Here is a 21,999-nt window from a genome sequence, read left to right as displayed (position 1 = left end):
TTGTGCCACTGGGCGTTGCATGCTAGTCCGTTGCCTAGTGTGGTGCTTGCTACGAAGGGCATAACTGTCCACTGGAAGCATTTACGTGCCGGTGTCTTAAAAAATGATTTATTGCAAATGATATCGATCTATCAAAGTACAAAAGTTCAAAACTTCAAAAGCATAAATCATATTTTGAAGTAAACCGTGAACCCAACTGCGACCGATTTGAATAGAGATGTAATATGACCTGAGATTTCTTAATGAATAATATGTGTGTCTTAAAATATTTTATGTTCTTGCCAGCAAGTTTACAAAAGCTCTCCAGTGCCTCACTATAGCATTTTTTTATTGCTTCAAACGTTACTTTATTCCATTATGATACCAAATTGAAGTGTGGTACATAGCTGGACTACTCAACAATACCTTTTTATAATACAATATACAAACATGGTGGGCTATACACAAGTGCTAGTTATGTGGTTCTGGTCAGCATGGCGAATGAAATATCTATCATACTCATGCCCACAGTTTATCAGCTGAAATCATTTATTTATTTTTATGAAAAAGCATCTTATTTCAAATTATACGAATAAGAATATTTTAATCAAAATGATTTTGTAGGAGTAACGGGTGTTCAGTAAAAAGTATTTTCAATAACTTTCTGTAATGAATGTTATAACGTAATTTTTATTCTTTCCAAGAGAATTTGCTCTCTGGACTTCCCAAAAATTGGTAGCAGATTCTTAACGCTCGAGTGCTGATAGTTCAATCGAAGATGGCGTCGAAACAGCAAGCATTCAGCGTACAATACTTACAAAACGAAAGGAGCCCAATCAACTTGCCCAGTGCCGTCCCATTGAAGATTTTTTGGGCAACTTCAGTGCCCTAGCGTACAAAAAATAATTAGCCATCCAAGGTTTCTCCTAATGCTTCCAAACCTCAACTAATAATATTCCCACATAAACCAAAAGCTCTTTATTTGAAACCTTCAAGTAGACATGTTGTCACGATGAGAGGGGTTCCAATAAATTGGTCAGATGAAGTTAGGTATCTAGGGCTCATGCTAGATAAAAAAAAAAATAACTTTAAATATCACATTGAGGGCATTCAAGCAAAATGTAATAAATTTGTAAAATGTCTCTATCCCCTTATTAACCCGTATAGGCCTAAGTGGAAGCAAAAATTCTAAAACACTCACTACTCAGCGAATTCTTAATGGATTCAAATGATTTTTTGTCAGTATACTGGCACACATATCTAGTTTCTAGAAGTGGGCAGAGGAACGCAGAAATATTCCTGTGGCCGGAGTTATTCCAGTAGATCACTGGGTCAGGTCAGGTGAGAAGGGTACTGTGCGTTTGTGCCCCTGGAAGTAGGCAAATTACAAGTCGCAGATAATTTTCAGAATCGGTTATAATGTGGCCACTACATGACGGAATTTAAAGAAAATTGGAAAATTGCATCAGTGTAAACCTTTTGAGAAACGATTGAATTGGATAACTATGAATATTGCATTTGATTAATCCTACATATGACCATTTTCGGGTCCTGGGACACCTGAAACATACGATAAAGTGGTCAATTTGTATATGAACATCTGTTCAAGCTTATGGGAACGCATTTCAGTGCACAATTATGTTTGATTTCTACTTTTCGCGAATTGAAACAAATTAGTATCCAACAAATCTATAGCCGGTTCTACCGGGCTTTATGTCCGAATGGCCACATCCGGTATACCTTAAACGGTGCAAAACTCTCCATTTATAATGTTGCATGTCAGATCTTAATGATTTATGCAAATTAAAATGATTGTCATTGCAAATAAATAAAGGTAACTTGGCATGTCCCAAAAACAGCCCTTTTTTACCCGACTTGACCCAGTGATCCACCGGAATAACTCCGGCCACAGGAATATTTCCTAGTTCCTCTGGCCACTTCTAGAAACAAGATATGTGGGTCAGTGAACTGACAAAAAATCATTTGAATCCGTTAAGAATTCTCTGAGCGGTGAGGGTTTCAGTATTTTTGCTTTCACTCAGGCCTATGCGGGTTAATAGAAAATCAAAACTTTGTCTTAAGCACAAGCTTTTGATATTCAAACAAATTTTAAGGTCAGTCATGTTGTATGTTGCACCAATATGGACTAGCTGTTGTAATACCAGCAAGAAAGCTATGCAGAGAATTCAAAATAAAATTTTGAAAATGATTCTGAAGCTTCCTCCCTGGTATAGTACCAATGAGTTACATAGAATATCCAATGTTGAAACATTGGAACAACATTTCAGGCAAAAATAGTTACAATCTCCTATTGCCACGATTAATGCGTTATATGTTTAGGTTAAGTTAGGTTAAGTAAATTCAAAGCGTTTTTTTTCTCTTATAAACAGGTGAAATCAACTCACCTGTAAAAAATTCGAACTGCTACGGCAAATGAAATGTAATATGTTGTTAACAAAATGTTAATAAAATCTTAAATTTGTTTCACCAAATTAGGATTATAGTGTTCTCTAATAACACAGAACACATAGATATAAGAAATTAATGTAATGTTTGGAAAGATACTAATAAAATAAATTCAAAAAAAAGTTAGGCCCTATTGAAGAAACAGTGTAGAAATATTCAAAATTATGAATTACCAAATCTTTTGCTCACCACTGTAATTGCACACAAGAATGTTGAAAGCAATGTGCTGTAACAACCAGATTATTTTGCTTGCGAACGCCAATAAAATTGTATTGATTAAATCTGATTTTTATGAATGAAATATTTAAAAAAATGTAATAACTTTTAAAATGTGCCTCAATAATTTCAACGACAATGTTTTTTATTTCGCCGAATTTTGCATATGAGATCCTTCTAAATTTGGAACAGCAGTTGTACGAATGATGGCGATGAAAATTGCACACAAGAAGCTATTAGCGAAGACAAGCACCCACCCAGTGGTGATGTTAAAAGCGATGAAAATTGAATTCAAGTTGTTGCGCACAAGTTGATCACTCTCCGTGCTGAGGAATTGCATGCTCGTTTGGACTGTATAATATGAACGCGTTTACTCACCGGTATCGTTTAGTAGATCCTGAATGTTGTTCGTTTCTACGTCACTCCCCTCTCCACCAGCTGCCATGAAAAGAGAACGAAAAGAGAGGAAAAAAACATAGAATCGATTAGTGCTCTGGTCTGCTGCAAGTTTGAGAATATTGTTTGAATGTGATCGGGTTCAAATTTGGATGAGATTGCAACGGACCTAGGGGAACTTACGTATTCTCGGCAGCTTAAGCCGATGCCGTGCTTCTTTTGTAATTTTCTCGGACATCAGCTAACAAATTCTATGTTTGTCTATTTACTTATATGCGTTTCTCAATCCTCTATCGATTCACACCGACAGACTTGTTAAAATGCTTTTGGAAACGTTTTTACAACGCTGCAAACACCCCTTGTCAGTGTGACTATTGTCGGCAGGCTCACTCTCTTGGGCAACTTTCCCATAACAACTGCTGGCGAATCTCTTCGGCAGCTCCAAATCAGTCGTCACATTTTGAGGCGTGCTCATTTGAATTGATGACATATCCGGCGATATCGTTTGTTTAGTATCGAAAATCTCGCCAGCGGGAAGCGGGCAGAACAAAGAATCATCTGAATGGTTCCACTGGTGTGTTTTAATAGAAAAATACTGTGTATTTGGAGTTTGAAATTTGATTGCCGATAATAGTCGAATGGTGCCGAAGCCGTAAGTCTCCCTAAATCGATTGCATTCTCGTTTTCGCTTCACATAGGAAGCGATGTCACCACACAACCAACGAAGCATTACGGTGCGAATGCACGGACTCAAGAACGTTGCAAAAAAAAAAACAACGGAGCCGCTAGACAAGCATGTTTGTTTGCACGTCAAAGCTGAGATGAGCATGCCGTTTGGTCAGTTTGTGGGTGGTTGGCTGGTTGGAGGAAAGCCGGCAGATGATTCGTCAATTCAATGAAGCTAATAGCTCTATTGGGGTTGAGGGTGAGGAGTGTGAGATCGGTTGGATTATTTGTCTGTTGAGAATAGTAGTGGTAATCGGCAGCGGATGTGTATGCAAATTTCTGTCTAATGAACAATCAATTACTGTCGGATAGTGCTGTTTGCCGATATAAATGTCAAATGGTGAAAATTGTGAATAAATTAGGGGTCAAATTCACATTGTGATGAAGTTTGAGTTTGGGAATTTTATTTAAGATTCACTGGGTATAATTTTTTAGAATATTAACGAAAAAACTTCCGTTTTGTTGCAGGCTCTTCTATTGATTTGCCTTCAGGTTTTTTGGAACGAATGAAATTTGATGCTTGGACGATAGCTAGTAGTTTCAGCAGGATTTTTGTCTGATTTAGAATTTGGAACAAACTTGGCATAATTCCCTTTGTAAGGACAATATATCAACTGAAAACATTTGTTAAATAAAATAAAATTCTGCCGCTGGGAATGATTTGCAAATTATTCCATGAGCGATGTTTAGCATTTAAGTCACCATTTTTTGACCTATTAGGTACGGTTCAATTTCCGCAAGCCAGTTTGAAGCAAACAAACTTGCTGCCCAGTGCACTTAAAAGGCAAATAGGTAGCTATGAAAGTATATTTACCTAGCTGTGTTGCAACAGAAACGCCGAAAGTTTCAAAAACTTTGGTTTCGAATGACGAAAAGAGTTTATGTTTCAAAGAATGATGATAGCATCTCCTCCACATACTCCATCCAGGCGATTATTTCGATAAACAAAAAAGTTTGGACCTATTTCAAGTATTGATCCAGGTTCCAAATATGTTGAAGTTTAACATCAATCACCCATTAGTCAAGTCGTCTCTGTCCTTGACCGTAACTTTCCGGTGCAACACAGCGCCAACTGCCGCATCGAAAACAGTTATGGGGAAGTAACAGTTTTACACACCAATTTTAGAAAGACCGAACTGTGTGTGTGTTTAGTTTACACGAGTCATTAATTGCGCTATCTTCCCTGCCCCTTTGCCTGGTTTTCACACCTGCTCCGGCTCCCTCATTGACTTTCTCATTGTGCTGTGTTGTGCTGCAACCGCAATCAAAGCGTTTCTCATAATTTAAATATGAGAATCTGATACAAACCCAACTGGACGGAAGAAACAAGATTATAACAGAATTATATAACAGGATTTTTTTATATCACCACTTGTTATAAAACATGTCCAGTTAGTTACTAATATAGCAAAACATTAGCAAAAAATGAACCAAGAAATTTTTTAATTCTATTATTATTATAACAAAATTATTACAAACAGTGTTTCAAAGGTGTTACAAACTAACAGAATTATTGCAAATTATGTCACTGTCCATAACCTCGGATAATACTTGCCACAAACTAGACAACAAAATTATAGCAACTTCTTTTATTTTTAACTGGTGTCGCTAAAAATGTGTACTAATCTTGTTATGTGATTGTGGTCGGGTAGACACTCATCGGCGTGTTCCGAACCTAGTTATTAAAACATTCACAAACTTGTCGGAAATTGTCGAGCAGTGAATGTTTCACCTTCGTGGGGAAGACATAAATGTGTGCTAGAGAAGGGTGAGGGGGGATGAGAGGGAGGTGAATCAGTCATTAATTAGCGTGATAAGCTTCCTCTGGCTGGGCTGCACAGCTGGGCATAACGTTTCAGCGGAATCCACTGGAGTGGATTTATTTTTAGTTCCAATTGGTGTTGGTGCCGTGATCGGAACGTCTAAAATGCCGGAAGTGTGAGTGTTTTGATAAGCTGTTGAAAGAGTCGCTCACGCAAAGCGGTCGGGAAACAATAGCAAATGCGGGGAAAAGTTGTGGTCAGTCGTATTGTTCCTGATAGTGTAACTACTTAAAGTTGATTTTTCCTATGTAAATTAGATGATGTGGCACTAGATTGTTTTGCCTCTTCCTGATTTCCTCCATCAGTAAACTTTTTGAAAAGGCCATTTCGGACAGAATGATGGTCAACGAAAATTGAATTTTTGCCAACGAACAGTTCGGATTCCGACATGGACATTCGACCACTCATCAACTTTTACGTATAACACATTTAATTCGTTCCGTAAAATCCGAAAGCTATTCTACTGGTATTGCTCTTCTAGACATAGAAAAAGCATTCGACAGTGTTTGACATGAAGGCTTGATTGTAAAATTAAAACACTTTTATTTTCCAGCATACATTGTTAGAATAATCCAAAGTTATCTGTCAAATTGTTCTCTTCAGGTTATTTATCAGAACTCCTGAACTTCCTGTAAGAGCTGGTGTTCCTCAAGGCAGGATTTGGGACTAATATTATACAATATTTTCACATCTGACTAACCTGAGTTACCTCAAGGATATCAAAAAACTTTGTTTGCGGATGTCACAGGCCTCTTCGCCTAAAGTCGAAGCCTGCGTGTCATTTGTAGTAGACTGCAAAAATTTTGAATATATTTTTCATATTTGCAAAAATGGAATCTCATAAGCAACCCCTTATTCATTGTGTGATGCGTACCATGCCTAGGAATAAATAGTTAGGGATTTTAAATAAAACCAGACCTGCTAACGGAACCTGTGGAGTACCAGGGCGCTCTCTTCAGTATCGTGCCCTTCTTTTGCAACTTTGCAATGTTGCAGGCGACCTTGTGTTTCTCCGAGATAATCGGCTAACCTTCTTCAGTCTCAAGCCTGTGGCTAAATATGGGGGGGATTAGGAATATGTTGTTTTCTAGTTTGAATTGTCACTTATATGGATTACGTTTTACACAGTATACTCTGTGCATTCTCGTCTTTGGCGACTTTCGATTGATACCGATCTGGATTTTTCGCTGCTGGTCTTTATCGTGCTGAAATTGCAAAAAGCCTAATCCTGCCTAGTTGGGGTAGTAGCTACGGTTTGGATAACTCAGATCAATCTTCAGTATAAAAGAACATCAACGATCAGTCTTTGCAGATTCATGCAAAATGGTACAGCCCAAGTGGCGCTAGTTCAAGAACCTTACTTTTGTAAGGGGAACTTCTACATAGGTAACCTCGTGGAACCCAGTTTTTGCTACTTTCAGCAAAGTTGAAAGGGCAAACTGGGGCTCTATGCCCCGCGCATGCGTGCTCGTTAATAAAGCAATCGTTGCTACACTCATTCCTGAGTTATCTACCAGAGATGTATGTGCTATCCCAATCGATGTTTCTCCTGGTGTTCTCAATAGGAAGTACGTATATTATTCGGTATATTTTCCACATGATGAACCATCTCAAATGGATGATTTTAAACGAGTTGACGCATACTGACAAAGGCCTTGGTCATCACTTCATCTGAGGCAGCTCAGATATCAATTTGAGAGGCTCCAGTCTGATGGAATACTTAAGTAGTACAGGTCTTGAACTACTTATCATAGGTAATCGTCTAACCTTCAAGGTATCTACTAGATAAGAACTCGCACTGCTCAAACAGAATCGATCGCGAGTTGACGAATTGGCATGTATCAGATGAAGAATCATTATCCGATTATCGCCACATCTTCTTTGAACATTCGAATGTAACTGCTCAGACTTTGCGTATGAATAAGCGAAGAGTTTTAGACCAATCAGTCTGACATTTTTTCTTCTGAAATGTCTGGAACGCATTATCGAATCGAGAAAGCATTCGGTCAGAAGCAATCCTGCTTGGGTGTTTTTTTGGACATTGAGGGTGCCTTTGATAACATGTCTTTTAATGCCATGGGCTTGCTATGATGATTATCAATTGGATTAACAAATGCTCAAAAACAGACTCTCTTCTCGACATTGCGTCTAGCTGTGATATGGAAATTGAGTGTTTGCGGATGCCCCCAAGAGGGAGTCTTTACACCAGACACCACATTTGTGGAATCTCGTAGCGGATACGCTATTTAGGACCCTCAATAAAAGAGGTTTACAAACTTATGGATTTTCCGATGACTATCTAGCTTTGATAGAATTAAGTCGAGAATCAGATTGGTTAGGGATTCTATGAGTAATTTTTCCAGGATTGCCTCAATAAATTTCTCCTGGGATACCTCCAGTAATTCCTTCAAGAATTCTCAGGACTGTTAGCGAATCACTCTTTAATGAATTCAAGCGTGTGCTAGAATAAGGGCGTAAGTCGCATGATCGATTTCTCTTCATCGATCCTCTCTTCTATGAGTAAAAGTGACAAGATGCGGATTTGTCAGCATTTTTTCACCTCAGGACAAAAGATTGCATCGCTGCCTAGCGTCCTGAAGTGAAAAAATGCTCACAGAAGAGAGAATCGATGAAGAGAAATCGATCATGCGACTTACGCCCTTATTCTAGCACACGATCAATGATTTTCGATCTGTGCACTAATATTCAATTAGTTATCAAGAAGTTACTAACGTCATTATTTTCACAAAATAGTTCACTAAAGTCACTATTTTTCATGCGAAGATAATGAAACGACAAGTAATATTTTCTAATTCAAACAGCAAGATTTTTTTTTATATATGACAAGTTATATTTTTGATAGTCAAGCCAAGTCAAGTAGGGTAAAGATTAATGGCGATTTTTTCTGGCAGAATGGCTTAAAATGTATTGTTGGAAATGAGAAGTAATTTGTGGTGAAAACTAAGAAGCGGAACAAGTTAGGGCATATTTTTCGTTAGGTCACAAATTATCAACATCTGAAAAGTTATGATGATGGTGTTTCATGTTTATTGTAATTAGTTTATTGAATTTTCGAAAACGAGCTGTCTTGTCTTATCTTTGACTGATTAAACATATCTCAGTTTATTACAGAATCAAATTTTTATAATTTTTAAAATTGTGTTCAATATAATTTGTTACTATTTCTGATTAAGAAGAACGCATTTTTGTTCCTAGACATATTTTCGGACTAATGTTTCCAGTTGCAGAAGTCAATTTTAAGTTACTATTTTGTTCATTTTAGTCACTATTATTTTGCTGTCTAGTCGCTACCAGCCTTGAATTTTTTAATGGACTACTTCAGAAGTTCCTCCAGATATTACAGTAAAATGGTATCCTGAAGATTTTACAATTGTTCTTCAAAGACTTACTCCAAACATTTTTTCTAGAGTTCCTCTAGAAATTACTTCAAAGATTCCTCATGAAATTGGTCGGAGGATTTCACCTGGAATTCTCTCAGGGAGTTTACCAGTATTCTTCCAACAATTAATCTAGGCATTACTCCAAGAATTCGTCCAAGTAGTTTTCCGAAAACTTCTCGTCAAATTCTTTCAAGTATTTCTTTAAGTATTCTTCCATAAAATTCATCCAGAAATCTTGCCAATAGTCTCTTAGAAACTCTTCCAGGAATCTCTACGATTTTTTTTCCAGATATTCCCTAGAAAATCTTTGATTTCTACAAGAAAACTTCCAAAGATTTTTGCAGACATTCGTCTGAATCATCTTACAGAAATTCTACGATGGATTTTCCAAGAAATCCTAAAGTTCCTCAAAGTGGAAGTTCAGAAATTCTTAAAAAAAATTCTTTCATAAATTCCTTTCTAGATTTTTTAGAAATATTTGCAGAAGTTAGTCAGAAACTTGGTCCAGAAGTTTCTCCAAGAATTCCTTCAGATATCCAAGGATTCAATCCGATTGTTTTAGAATATCTCCCAGATCTTTCACCATGGCGTCCTCCAGGATTTCCGCAAATCGTGTCTATGAGGCCTCTCAAAGTGATTCATCTAGGAATTTCGACAGCAATCCGTCAGGAAATCCACCAGGAATTCTTTCAGAAATTCCACAAGATATTTATTCAGAAATCATCACAGGCCTCCCTCCTCAGGGGTTCTTCCATAAATTTATGCAGGAGTTTCTCCAGGGAATCCCTCGGACTTTTCTGTAAGGATTCCTTTAGAAATTTTAACAAGAAATCCTCTATGGATATATCAGGAATTCCACTTTTTCCAGAAATTACTCCAAGGATTTCTTTCAAAAATGCTCTAGGTTTTACCAAGGGCTTGTTCATACATTTCATAACTAAATTGTGTCCACCCACCCTCTCTATTACCGCTTTTTGTATTGGTACTCTACAAAGTTTGTATGAGCCGTAATAACGATAGGACACCCACCCACCCCCTAAATCGTTATGAAATTTGTGAAAGGACCATTGAAGAAACGCTCAAAAATAGTTTAAAAATTCAGAAGCAATCTCTGGAGGAATACATAGAGGAGGTTCTGAAGCACCTTCTGGAAATATTTCTGGACGGATTTCTAATGGAATCCCTGGTGAAATTTTTGTAAAAACCCTTGCAGCAATCCGTACAGAAATTTCTGAAGCAAATCGTAGCGTATTTCATGGAAAACTTCTTAAAGGAATTCGTTATAGAAGTTGTAGAGAAACTACTGGATGAATTTCTAGAGGAATTGCTGAAGGAATTTTTTACGGAATTTCTGTAAAATCTGTGGAGTATTTTATGGAAGAATCGTAGATAAGTATCTGTAGTATTTTCTGGAGGAATCCTGGATACATTCCCAGAGTAATTTTAGAACGTCTTCGAGAAAGAGTTTCTGGAAGAATAAGTCAATGAATCTGACGGGATGTTCTTTACAAAATAACTCTGAAGAAGATATGTAGTCAATTTATAAGAAATTTACTGGATCAATCTCTGGAGGATTTTCTGGAGGAGAACTGGAATTTTATGGACGGACTTTCAGATAAATTTCTGAGGAATCGCTGATAACTTCTTTAAGAATTTCTGCAGGAAGTTCTGGTTGAATCACTTAACAAATTTCTGGAGAAATCTGGGATATTTCCTGAAGGAATCCCCTAAGAATTTTTCAGGAAGAAATTTTTGAAGGATTTTCGGTAGGCATTCCTGGAAAATTTACTGAATGAATGTTCAGAGGACTTTCTTTAGGAATTTCTGATGGAATTCTGAAAGGAATTTCTTAGGGGTATTTGGATTTCAGAAGGAATCTCTAGAAATATGCTTGGAAGTATTGCTGGTGGAATCCTTTGTGGATTTTCTGGAATAATTCTTAGAAGAATTTCTAAAGGAATATTATAGCTCATATAGTAATCTCTGGTGGGATTTCTGGATGAATCGCTGAAGTAATTCTTAGAGAATTTTCCCGATGAATTTCTGGTGAAATTTTTAGTAGTTCTGGGAGAATCTCTGGAGGGTTATATTGAGGAATCCCTGGTAAAGTTTGAAGAATTCCTGGCGGAATTCTATTTGGAATTCCTGAAGAAATATTTGATGTTAATTTTTAGAAGAGTCGCTGAGACAATTCCTGGAAGAATCTGTGTAGGATTTTATGGAGTAATCCCTGACGGAATTATTTGAAGACTTATTAAAGGAATTGTTGAAGGAATCCCTGAACAAGTTTCTGTATATCGAATCGTAGAGGATTTCATTTAGGAATTCCTGAATATTCTGGAGAAATTTCTTTTAACATTCCTAGTAAAATCGCAAATTTCAATAATAAATTCCACTGTTGCTTTCGGGAATAGTCTCAGTAAATTTCTTAGATCCAAGAAATTAGATCCAGGAAACCAAATTATAATAAAACAAATACCGCATAGTATTATTTACATGGCAATTAGGATACCATATTGGTTTTGGTTCACCTGAATCCCTAAATTTTTCATCCACATAACTTGGAAGTTGAAAAGTGTTGCAAGTTACCCCGTTTGACGATACTTCAGATAGTAAAGCTGCTATAGAAGCTCTTGCTTCGGCCGACTCAAGGTCGAGACTTGTTATCGCATGTCGAACTCGAATTGAAGAACTGAACTCAGTCAACTTTGTAAACCTTGTTTGGGTTCCAGGTCATTCTTCCATCGCTTGAAATGAATAGGCTGATATGCTAGCTCGTAATGGAGTATTGCATGACTTCATTGGTCCTGAGCCAGCTATTCTGATTTCGAAGTGCTGGGTAAAGCTTCAGATCAATTCTTGGGCAGCAATTCAGCACAAGCAATATTGGAAAAGTTTGAAGTCATGATGTCAAACAAAATTGTACATTACTGAGCCATCCCCAAGGGTGCCTCTGGAGCCGACCTTCTGATACCTGATAGCTGTTAACATAAAAGATTAATTTAGTTTCAATAAATTAGGATGACAGTGTTGCCTAACACAGAAACCTAGAAATAAGTAATGAATATAATGTTCAAAATGATACTAATAAAGGAATTAATAAAAAGGAAGAAGTTTGTATGTCAAACAAAGATGTATAGAAGGCACCTTACATTAATAGCTTCTGGCCCAACTTAGTCACCCTTTTACTTAGTAGACCTTCGCAGTTGTATAAATCCACCTCGCCATCCATCGTCATCGACTAGTAAAAATCAAACAATGGCGTCGCATTTCGTCGCTACATCGCCGTCCAACTGACCAACATATTTGGCGCGCCACACTGCCTTTGTGCACTCGAATTACGATTGCACGGTCTGCATGGCATTACACAATTGCTGCTAAAACCTACTACCTTCTACGGCACCACGTCAAAGGCGTGAGATGCCCAAAAAAAAAAATGGTAAGCGGAACAGAGGCAAACCCCCTTTCGTAAGGTGCCGATCTTAATCATCGACCGCCAATCGATCCAATCAAAATTTCACTGTGCCATAGGTTCCGATTCGGACGCTGATGTCTGTATGCAGAAAAGTTAATGTCCCATGAACTTCAACCATCAGCAGCGGCGCCGAAGAAGAAAGCACCGTGGAGGAGCTCGGTGGAGCGGTGAACAACAATAGGTATTGCATAAGGTCGGACACCACAATGCGGTTGGTCGGTCAGTGAGGTACCACATAGCTATTCCTCTGCGGAGACTTCGGGCGGAGGGAATTGATTGGCATATTGAGGTGATACTTTTTGACACCGGTCGCCGCGGAAGAGACGGAAGAAACCGGAAAAGCGTGCTTGGACGACAATTGGTGAAGTCAGTTTTCGATCGTTTGCGGAAGGGTTACGCAAATTGGATTAATGGCATAACACAGGGTGACAAAAAAAAATATTTGAACTATTTTTTTGCAAGAAGAGTGACAAAAAAGTCTCAGGAAAACGTACCCAGCCATCCGAAATATCAAAATACCTACATTATTTGCTCTAATAATCGAGCTTATCTGTTTGATGGTACGTCTGTTTCAAAAAAGCATAGGAAAAATCAGAACTTCTGGAGTTCTTAACGTATCTTTAGAACGCCAAAATATCATCTATTCCGGTCTGTCTGAACACCGAATACCCCGAAACTGAAAAATTGAGATATTTTTTGATAAAAGTATCTTATTTAATCAATAATTTCAGTAGTTTTAAAGAAAGTATTTTGAAGAATCCAGTAAAAAATATTTTTGGATAGAGTGCAAAATGGATCACATCGACTATTAAGTAGGAAAACGTTTTTGCTCTGTTCTTGTTAATTTTAGATGTATGATGCTTTCGATGAAGTTATGTTTAGTCAAGTTTTGCATTTCTCTGGAGAATAGTTGACCCTGTACGTTATCTATGTTTATGTTTCGAATGAAACTGTTTTGTGTGACGTAATTTATGGTTGTAGAAAATATTGTTATGCACAAGTTTGCTGAAGACAGTTTTGATTTAACTATTTATTTGAACTTAAAAAATCGATTCTGATAATTAAAAACTTTGGGTAGCCCCAAAAAAAAATTGGTTTAATCTAATCGTTTTGTTTATAGTTTCTTGTGAAAGTCATTTTTATTGAAAATAGTAAGTTTGAAGTTCTTGTCAATTGACATATTTATGGCTAGTTCTCTACCTCTTCCACGAAAAAGGGGTAAGGAAGGATCGCCTTTGAGCCCAACCAAGGGGTCTCACCATTATGACTTTTTAACAATTAAAATGTTGATTCTAACTCACCGTCAAAAACGGTTTGCTCCCAGCCTTTGCAAGCTCAGGAAGCCGGATAGCAGAAGGCTAGGACTGAAAATAAATAAGAGAAAGGACCGTTGGCGTGCATGCGAGTGCTGATTTTTGTTGTTGGTTGGGTCTAGCCGTTGTCTTTGACAACGTGTCAGGTTAGCGCCATAGATGGCAATACCTCCTCCTCGCTGGGAAAGAGAGCCATCTGTGAAACGGTGTACCTATGTGTTCTGGGTGCTTAGTCCGTAGAAGTTCCAGTGCGGACGTTCTAACATCGTGGAGTTATAATCACTACGGAAGGCCTATTTTACCTGCTCGTCTATGTTTGGAGGGGGTAGCTGCCACCAGCTCGCTCCATGCCAGTGGATTCTAGCCAAAGGAGGAAGACTGGAATTGGTAATATCACGGAGGATTCGAATCTGCTCGAGCGACTCTATAATTTCCAGCTGTTTTTGAAGCGTGCGTAGACGCTTTACGGTAGATGGCTGCGTACACTCGATAACGAAACGGAAGAATACCAGTTTCTGCACAGGTAGCGTCGGCGGAGGTTTATGGAAGTAAGCCGGAGATTATGCGGAAGTACCCGTTGAGAATCGGTGAAAGGATTTCTAGGAGATTTTGTCGGCTCAAACAGGTGATTTTGAGGCCGCTATCTACGCTTGTGCTACCCTGAAGCGCGTAGAGCGATTATTGGACCAAAGTGACTTGGATATCGTTTTAATGATGTTTAGGCGGGAATGGCAGTTTGTCTTGACAGCAGGGGATTTTTTTTATTACCGTACGGGTTTGGGCCGAAGGGTCTCAGATTTTCATGAAACTTTTTCCACAGGCAGGGCTCATGGATATATGAATAAAAAAAAAATGAGAAAAATTCAGGGTCGCCTATTTTTCCGGAAAACTCAGGTGGCAATTTTTTGTTTTCCCTTGACACCACTCACTTTGAAAAATCATAACTCAAGAACGAAGCATCGTAGAAACAAAGTTTTTATATAAAAATTTAAGCAAATTTTCTCAAAAATCAAAAAAAAATATGAACTGGAAAAAGTTTTCCACAAAATTTTCCACCGTTGGGAAAATTCGTAAAGAAAAGCCGGAAAAACTATGCCCGAACTCGTGGAAAATTTTCAAAAAAATATTTTCGAGAAGGTAATTTTATAAGCTTCAATCACTGAAATTTTTGGAATGCACTTTTTTTTCGTTTTTGAGTTATGGCCAATTTTGTGAAAAATGTCCAGATGTGCCATATAAGACTTTTCTTTGAAAAATCATAACTCAAGAACGAAACATTGTAGAAACAAAGTTTTTAAATGAAAATTTAAGCAAATTTTCTCAGAAATCCAAAAAAATATGAACTGGAAAAAGTTTTCCACAAAATTTTTCACCGTTGAGGAAATTCATAAAGAAAAGCTGGAAAATCTATGCCCGAACTCGTGGAATTTTTTTAATAAAATATTGTTAAGAAAGAAACTTTATAAACTTCAATTCTGGTAACTTTTAGGATGTACTTTTCTTTAGTTCCTGATCTATGGTCAATTTTGTAAAAAATGCAAAGATTTGCCATACATGCCTTTTCGTTTAAAAATCATGACTCAAGACTCATCATGACTTGTCGAACCGGATTCAAATTATCTCAAAAATATAAAATTTTTGAAATGGAATCAGTTTCCCAGGACATTTTTCACTGTTTATGAAAACAAATAATGAAAACCCAATTAGCTATTCCAGCTTTCAAACAAAGTATATTTGAAAAGAGCGATCAATAAGATCCAATCCTACAATATTTTTCAATACGCTCATTTTTCGTTCCTAAAACATGATCAAATATTGCTAGGATGAGCTGTTTGAACCATATATTTACAAATTTATAAGTTCATAAACAAAATTTCTTAAGAACGAAACTACATAGAAACAAAATTTTCTTCAATCAGAATGTAGGCAATTTTTTCCTGTTAGGTAACTACAAAATTGACAGTTAAATAAATGGGTAGACAATATGACAAATAGGTATTTACCAATTCAAGTTTAAAGCGTTGAAATGGCTTGAGAATCATAAGTTTACCAAAACTAACAAAGAGCAGTGAGAAAGTGCAAGTGCTGTCTATCAGCTGTTTATTCCTCGTTATTATTTTTTGTAAAGTGAAAAAAGTTTTCCCGAAGCTGTTGAAATGGACAAAGTTCAATATTACGAATACAATTCTTTATGTTGTAACCCCTTCGGACTGGACGGCCACAAATCAGTAAGGACAAATCTACGATCGATCAGCCAAGGCCTCATCAGTAAGCTTCATTCGAATGGAGTTCGGTGGATTACGGAAAAGATGAAAAGTGCTCCATTACCGGTGACCAGGAGGCTCTCGTAAGGGGTCTTCTAGAAGCAATGGCGTTTGAGGAACAAGTTTCACCACTATCTTCGTTGGCGTCGCCAAAGGAAACTCCTTGCTCGGGTGAGTCAGTTAGTTCTATAAATAATGTACAAAAAATACAAGAGCTTGCTAAATTCTTGGAAATTTCTTTTCAAGTAAAATCTTCACGTTTGGATGCTTCTAGTAGTAACTATCGCAATGCTTCTATGGACGAAATGTTCAATCAAATTTTGAGTAAAATAAAGATTTGGTTTTCGCCTAATATTGTCGATGTTACAGAGGATTTTAATTCCGTTTTATTAAATTTGAACTCAGCTGTTACAAAAGCCGAACCTGACAAGCAAATTGAACTTCTAAAATTACTTCCTAGGAATTGGTCATATGCCAAAGTTAAAGCTCATTTTGACGTGTCTCAACACGTTATAACAGAATCAAAAAAAATACAATTTAGGGATTCAACTACTTTCAAAAGTAGGACGACCCTCGCATGAATCAGATGTCCAAGACATAGTTTCAAATTTTTACCTAAGGGATATCAGTCGGCCATTTCCTGGCTTGAAAGATACCATATCTATGAAGTTACCCAATGGAGTGCGCCAAAATGTTCAAAAACGCCTTTGGATACTTTATATGAACAATATTTGGAAACCTGTAAGAGTGAACAGGAATCTGTCTCATTCACATCGTTCTGGAAACTTAAACCAAAACAATGTGTTTATACAAAGGATTCATCGGCCATGAATGTTTGTGTTTGCATGATACATGAGAATATGAAATTCATGGTTGATGCATTGAAAAAAACTAATTGCTTTGAAGTTCATAATACAGAAAAAAAACTTAACACCTTTTTGACTAGTCAAATGATATGTCCAGATAGTACAGATGATTGTTACTTGAGGTCCTGTGAGGATTGTAAATTAAAGAAATTAGATTTTGTTGCCAATCGCTTAGATGAAAACAACGTTGAAGAAGTTAAGTATTGTTTTTGGATTATTTCTCCTCGTTGTGAAATTATCAATAAAGAGGAAAATGTAAATGATTTTATAGAAAACTTGAAAAATCTCACAGAGAAGTTTCTTGTGCATCAATTCAAAGTAGATAAACAAAATAAATTTATAAGAGCTAAAAAGGAATCACTAGTTGAAAACAAAGAAATAATGTGCCAGATGGATTTCGCGGAAAATTATTCGTGCGTGATACAAGATTCCATTCAAAGCCATTACTTTGTACGACCTCAAGTAACAATACATCCATTTGTAATTTATTACAAAGACAACTCTTCGATCAAAGTCTTAAATTTTGTTGTAATTGCTGACATAAAAAAGCATAACACGACATCAGTTTATGCTTTTCAAACAAAACTAATTTCAAGATTGAAAAATAAATTTCCTGGGCTTGAAAAAATCATTTATCTTTCTGATGGTGCGGAGAGCAGTACAAAAATAAATCAAATTTCAAAAATGTATGCAACCATGAAAATAATTTTAAAATTAAAGCAGAATGGCACTTTTTCCCAACCTCACATGGAAAAGGTCCATGTGATGGTATCGGTGGCAATATTAAGCGAATGGCTAGAGATGCTAGTATTAGAAGCGGAAATTAATAACGCCAAACAATTTTTTGACTGGGCTGTGTCGCAAAAAGTGAAAGACCAATTTAAAAAAGATTGGGAATTCATCTATGCAACTGAAAATGACTATTCAGAGGCTGAAAAATTACTTCAGGAGAGATTTTCTAACCTTGTTCCAATTCTTGGAACAAAAAAATATCATTCATTTATTCCAAAAGACGAACGAAGCATTTTTGCAAGTGAATTCTCAGATGCACATGAAAACCAAGAAAATACAGCATGCTTTGTTCTTAATACTACAAAGAAACGAAAATCTTCTGGTGGTAGCAACCAAAGGCAATCTTCCCGGTTGAAAAAATAGATAGTTTTAAGATAAAATGTAAGTTATGTACTGAATAATTGAATAAATAAAATTAAAGAAAAATATAAAAAGAATCTTATTTGTTCCATAGAAAAGAAAGAATCCCTTGGAATGGAAAAGAAACAGTTTTTTCAGCTTTGCTTAACGGTGTAATGTTTCATGAAAAATATAATCCAATCCGACTAATACTTCATTAAAACCAATCCCATATCGTTTCTTTCAGATCTTTTAGAAAATTTGCAATTGCTTTGATAAAAAAAACCTTGTTTTTCTGATGCTTCGATTGAAATATGGGTTTTCAAAGAAAAGGCTAATATGGTCATTTTTCACAAAATTGACCATAACTCAGGAACAAAAAATAAGTACATCCTAAAAGTTACTAGTCTTATATGGCACATCTGGACATTTTTCACAAAATTGGCCATAACTCAAAAACGAAAAATAAGTGCATTCCAAAAATTTCAGTGATTAAAGCTTATAAATTACCTTCTCGAAAATATTTTTTTGAAAATTTTCCACGAGTTCGGGCATAGTTTTTCCGGCTTTTCTTTACGAATTTTCCCAACGGTGGAAAATTTTGTGGAAAACTTTTTCCAGTTCATATTTTTTTTGGATTTTTGAGAAAATTTGCTTAAATTTTCATTTAAAAACTTTGTTTCTACGATGCTTCGTTCTTGAGTTATGATTTTTCAAAGTAAGTAGTGTCAAGGGAAAACAAAAAATTTCCACCTGAGTTTTCCGGAAGAATAGGCGACCTCGAATTTTTCTCAATTTTTTTTTTTTCATATATCCATGAGCCCTGCTTGTGGAAAAAGTTTCATGAAAATCTGAGACCCTTCGGCCCAATTTGTACGATAATAAAAAAAAAATCCCCTGCTGTCAAGACAAACTGCCATTCCCAATTTAACTTTTTTGCTCCTTTACACCAGTAATAGTGGGGCGTTCCTATAATAGTGAGGCTCAATGGGAAATCAATGTAAAGGAACAGAAGTTAGCAAATACCAGAAGTTAGCAAATACCACTACTACTGGAACATGTTCCAGTAATGCAGGAAGTTCTTGTTTGAGAAATTCAATGATTTTTTTATTCAAAGATTATTTTTTACGTGAAATAGTTTAGCCTCTATCACTAGCACAGATGCCCTATATTTGACTGAAACTTTAAGTTTCATCTTCTCATGTGCATCGACTTTTTTTGTCGACCTGTGTAATTGAAAGTGACGCTAAGCTTCCTGGGTTCATAATTGATGCAATAATTGCCAACCGTGTGACAAATTATTAAGAGTCTCATTACGAAAACTTTTCGACCTTGCCGCTCCCAATTAAAGACATCGCACCAAAAATTACCTGTAAGCGGCTGCGCCACAGTTCCATTGCTGCCACGATCGGCTCGGAAGTGTTCTAGTGCTCCGAACGATGAAGACGATGCTCCCAATGCTGCTCCTGAGGCGAATGCTTCGTACAATTTCACCGTCATGACGATCACGACGGAAACGAGCACTCCAAGCTTTTAGCACGAAAAACAACCCGAAAGCACGTGTCGATCCGTGCGGTTGCACGTTTTACCGGACCCGACGAGGCACAATTCACTTCGATAATCACTAATTTAGGTTATTTGTTGCCGGCTGTCACTGTTGCTTCCGCTGGCGCTGTTATCGTCGTTGTTGTTGATGATGATGATGATGCATGGTAATTACAGTTGACTTCAGGCGATGTGCGCCTATGGAACAGATGCAGTGTTGGACACGTTGCTAAGAATTTCAACTAGAATTCACACGGTTTGGCAGGCACACTGATTGGCACATTCCTGTTGCACACTACATGAAAATACGGGGAGGATTGATTTACTGCCCAGTTGTCCACGTTCCAAGAGTGAGAAAGTGATTTGAGCGCACGCGTGGATGGGTAGCGAGAATCGTAAAAATCCGACGGTATCAGTTGTGGGAAAAACACTGAATCTGTGTACCTAGGTAATCAGCTTCCATACAAAGTTGTTGCAAATGTTTTCAGACTGGATGAAAGCGTGATCCATTTGACATATATACTCAAAGTTTAAAGCTTGAGCTAGCTGAGAGAATCCTCCTCAGGATTCTGAGAGAATCCTCCTCAGGATTCTGAGAGAATCGTGCTCAGGATTCTGAGAGAATCCTGCTCAGGATTCTGAGAGAATCCTGCTCAGAATTCTGAGAGAATCCAGCTCAGGATTCTGTGAGAATCCAGCTCAGGATTCTGAGAGAATCTAGCTCAGGATTCTGAGAAAATCCTCCTCAGGATTCTGAGAGAATCCTCCTCAGGATTCTGAGAGAATCCTCCTCAGGATTCTGAGACAATCCTTCTTTAAATCATGAGAGAATCCTTCTCATAATTCTGAAAGTATCCACCTCAGGATTCTGAGCGGATGGTGCTCAGGATTCTGAAAGTATCTTGTTCAGAGTATCCTATCCAGGTTTCTGAGAAAATCCTGATTCTGAGAGTATCCTGTTCGCGATTCTGAGAGAATCCTGAACAGAATTCTGAGGGAAAGTGTAGTTCAGCAAAGTGTTGCTTCGTATCCACTCACATTACGACAAACTATATAGAAGCCCCTGACAAGAAACTGTAGATCCAACCACTCTAGCCCTATTTGCCTTTCTCTTGAATCTATTCCAATAAAGGGGCTTTTTCATGATTCTTAGCCTAGAAAATCCAATATCAAACCAACCACTTCACATCGTTGATGATCAATGACAACACCGTCTCAAATTACGTCTACGTAGTATACGCTTATCGCATCTACTTTGGACGGGGCGGCGAGGTGTGTCTTATCCGCTCAAGTACCGTGTAGAAACATGGCGCAAAAAAGTACCGCATCTCATTGGCCATTATCGATTGGATTCCATTGAGACGCTTGTCTGCTAGTTAACCAATGCTGAAGTGCACAGTCAAACAACCAATCGATGTCAGGAACACTTCCGCTCTACGTCTCCGATGCGGTGCGGTTCAAGATCTTGAACTTGTCCCACTTGAGCGCCTGCCAAGAGAGAACCCGAACTCGACAAGAAGACTCAATTCACTTTTTTTTTCTAGAACAAAAGCCGAAGTCGTTGATCGACAATCTAGGTTGGAGATCTTGTGCTGGAAACAAAGCCACAGATAGCACGTGCTTGATCTACGCGAGGCGGCCCTTTGCAAGTGTCGCTTATATTAGCACCAGCAGCGAATCGACAATAAAAGGATCCCATCTGGGCTTCTAATTGCTCACAAGGACCCGATATATGCCATCTGTTTTCGTGCTTTTTTGCCGCATCCAGCAATCGCAGGAGAGAACGACGGGAGTTGATTACACGGTCGTGCTAATTACTCAAACACCTCCGTTGCCGCCGTCGTTCACAGATTAGCGTCGCATGTAAATCGAACCGCAAAGTCGTTGACATTAACCTAGGAACGCGGTGCTCCTTAGACCATTGTTGTTAGGAAAAACATTATATCAATTCAATGTTCACCAGTCATTGACTGTGTTGTTATATTCACCAAAATGGCTTTGATGAGCGAATTTGACGGATAGCGTCGACAATTTTTGTTGCATGGGATTCATCGAATGTAGCACGGAAATAAATAACAATTGTGATTAAACATTAAGAAAAAAGTCACCGAAAAACTAGAGTTTATGCATTATAATTTTTTTTCTTCTTCGTTCATTTATTCTGGGATTCTTTCGGAAGTTCATCCAAGATTATAGATTGAATCACTATAGGATTCTTCAAGAAATTCCACAGCTCTATGGGATTCTTCTGAGAATACTCTTGAAATTCTTAAGAAAATCTCACTGATATTCTTCCTGGAACCCCTCATCAATTCTTCCGTAAATTTCTCTGGAATTATCTCAAAGATCTCTGAAGTTCTTCCGGTAATCCTCATGAAACCCTTCTGAAATATATCAG

General features: G+C 37.4%; 1 protein-coding gene across 8 annotated transcripts in view; it reads right to left on the bottom strand.

Annotated features, from left to right (window-relative positions):
- Positions 1–21,999, bottom strand: part of LOC5576734 (myb-like protein A) — a 571,099-nt gene that overhangs the window by 179,112 nt on the left and 369,988 nt on the right. For 4 of the 8 annotated variants that reach the window (XM_021837664.1, XM_021837663.1, XM_021837665.1 and 1 more), the window contains exons 2-3: positions 19,427–19,896; positions 3,040–3,099 (exon numbers count right to left, since the gene is read on the bottom strand). In XM_021837664.1, the coding sequence (XP_021693356.1) occupies positions 3,040–3,099; positions 19,427–19,556 (190 nt within the window). In that variant the 5' untranslated portion in view covers positions 19,557–19,896. The remainder of the gene's footprint in view (positions 1–3,039; positions 3,100–19,426; positions 19,897–21,999) is intronic. The other 4 variants (XM_021837660.1, XM_021837661.1, XM_021837662.1 and 1 more) reach the window with 1 other exon arrangement.

The sequence above is a fragment of the Aedes aegypti genome, chromosome 1 (genome assembly GCF_002204515.2).
Source record: "Aedes aegypti strain LVP_AGWG chromosome 1, AaegL5.0 Primary Assembly, whole genome shotgun sequence".
NCBI lineage: Eukaryota > Metazoa > Arthropoda > Insecta > Diptera > Culicidae > Aedes > Aedes aegypti.
This window is presented reverse-complemented; position numbering and strand designations above follow the sequence as displayed.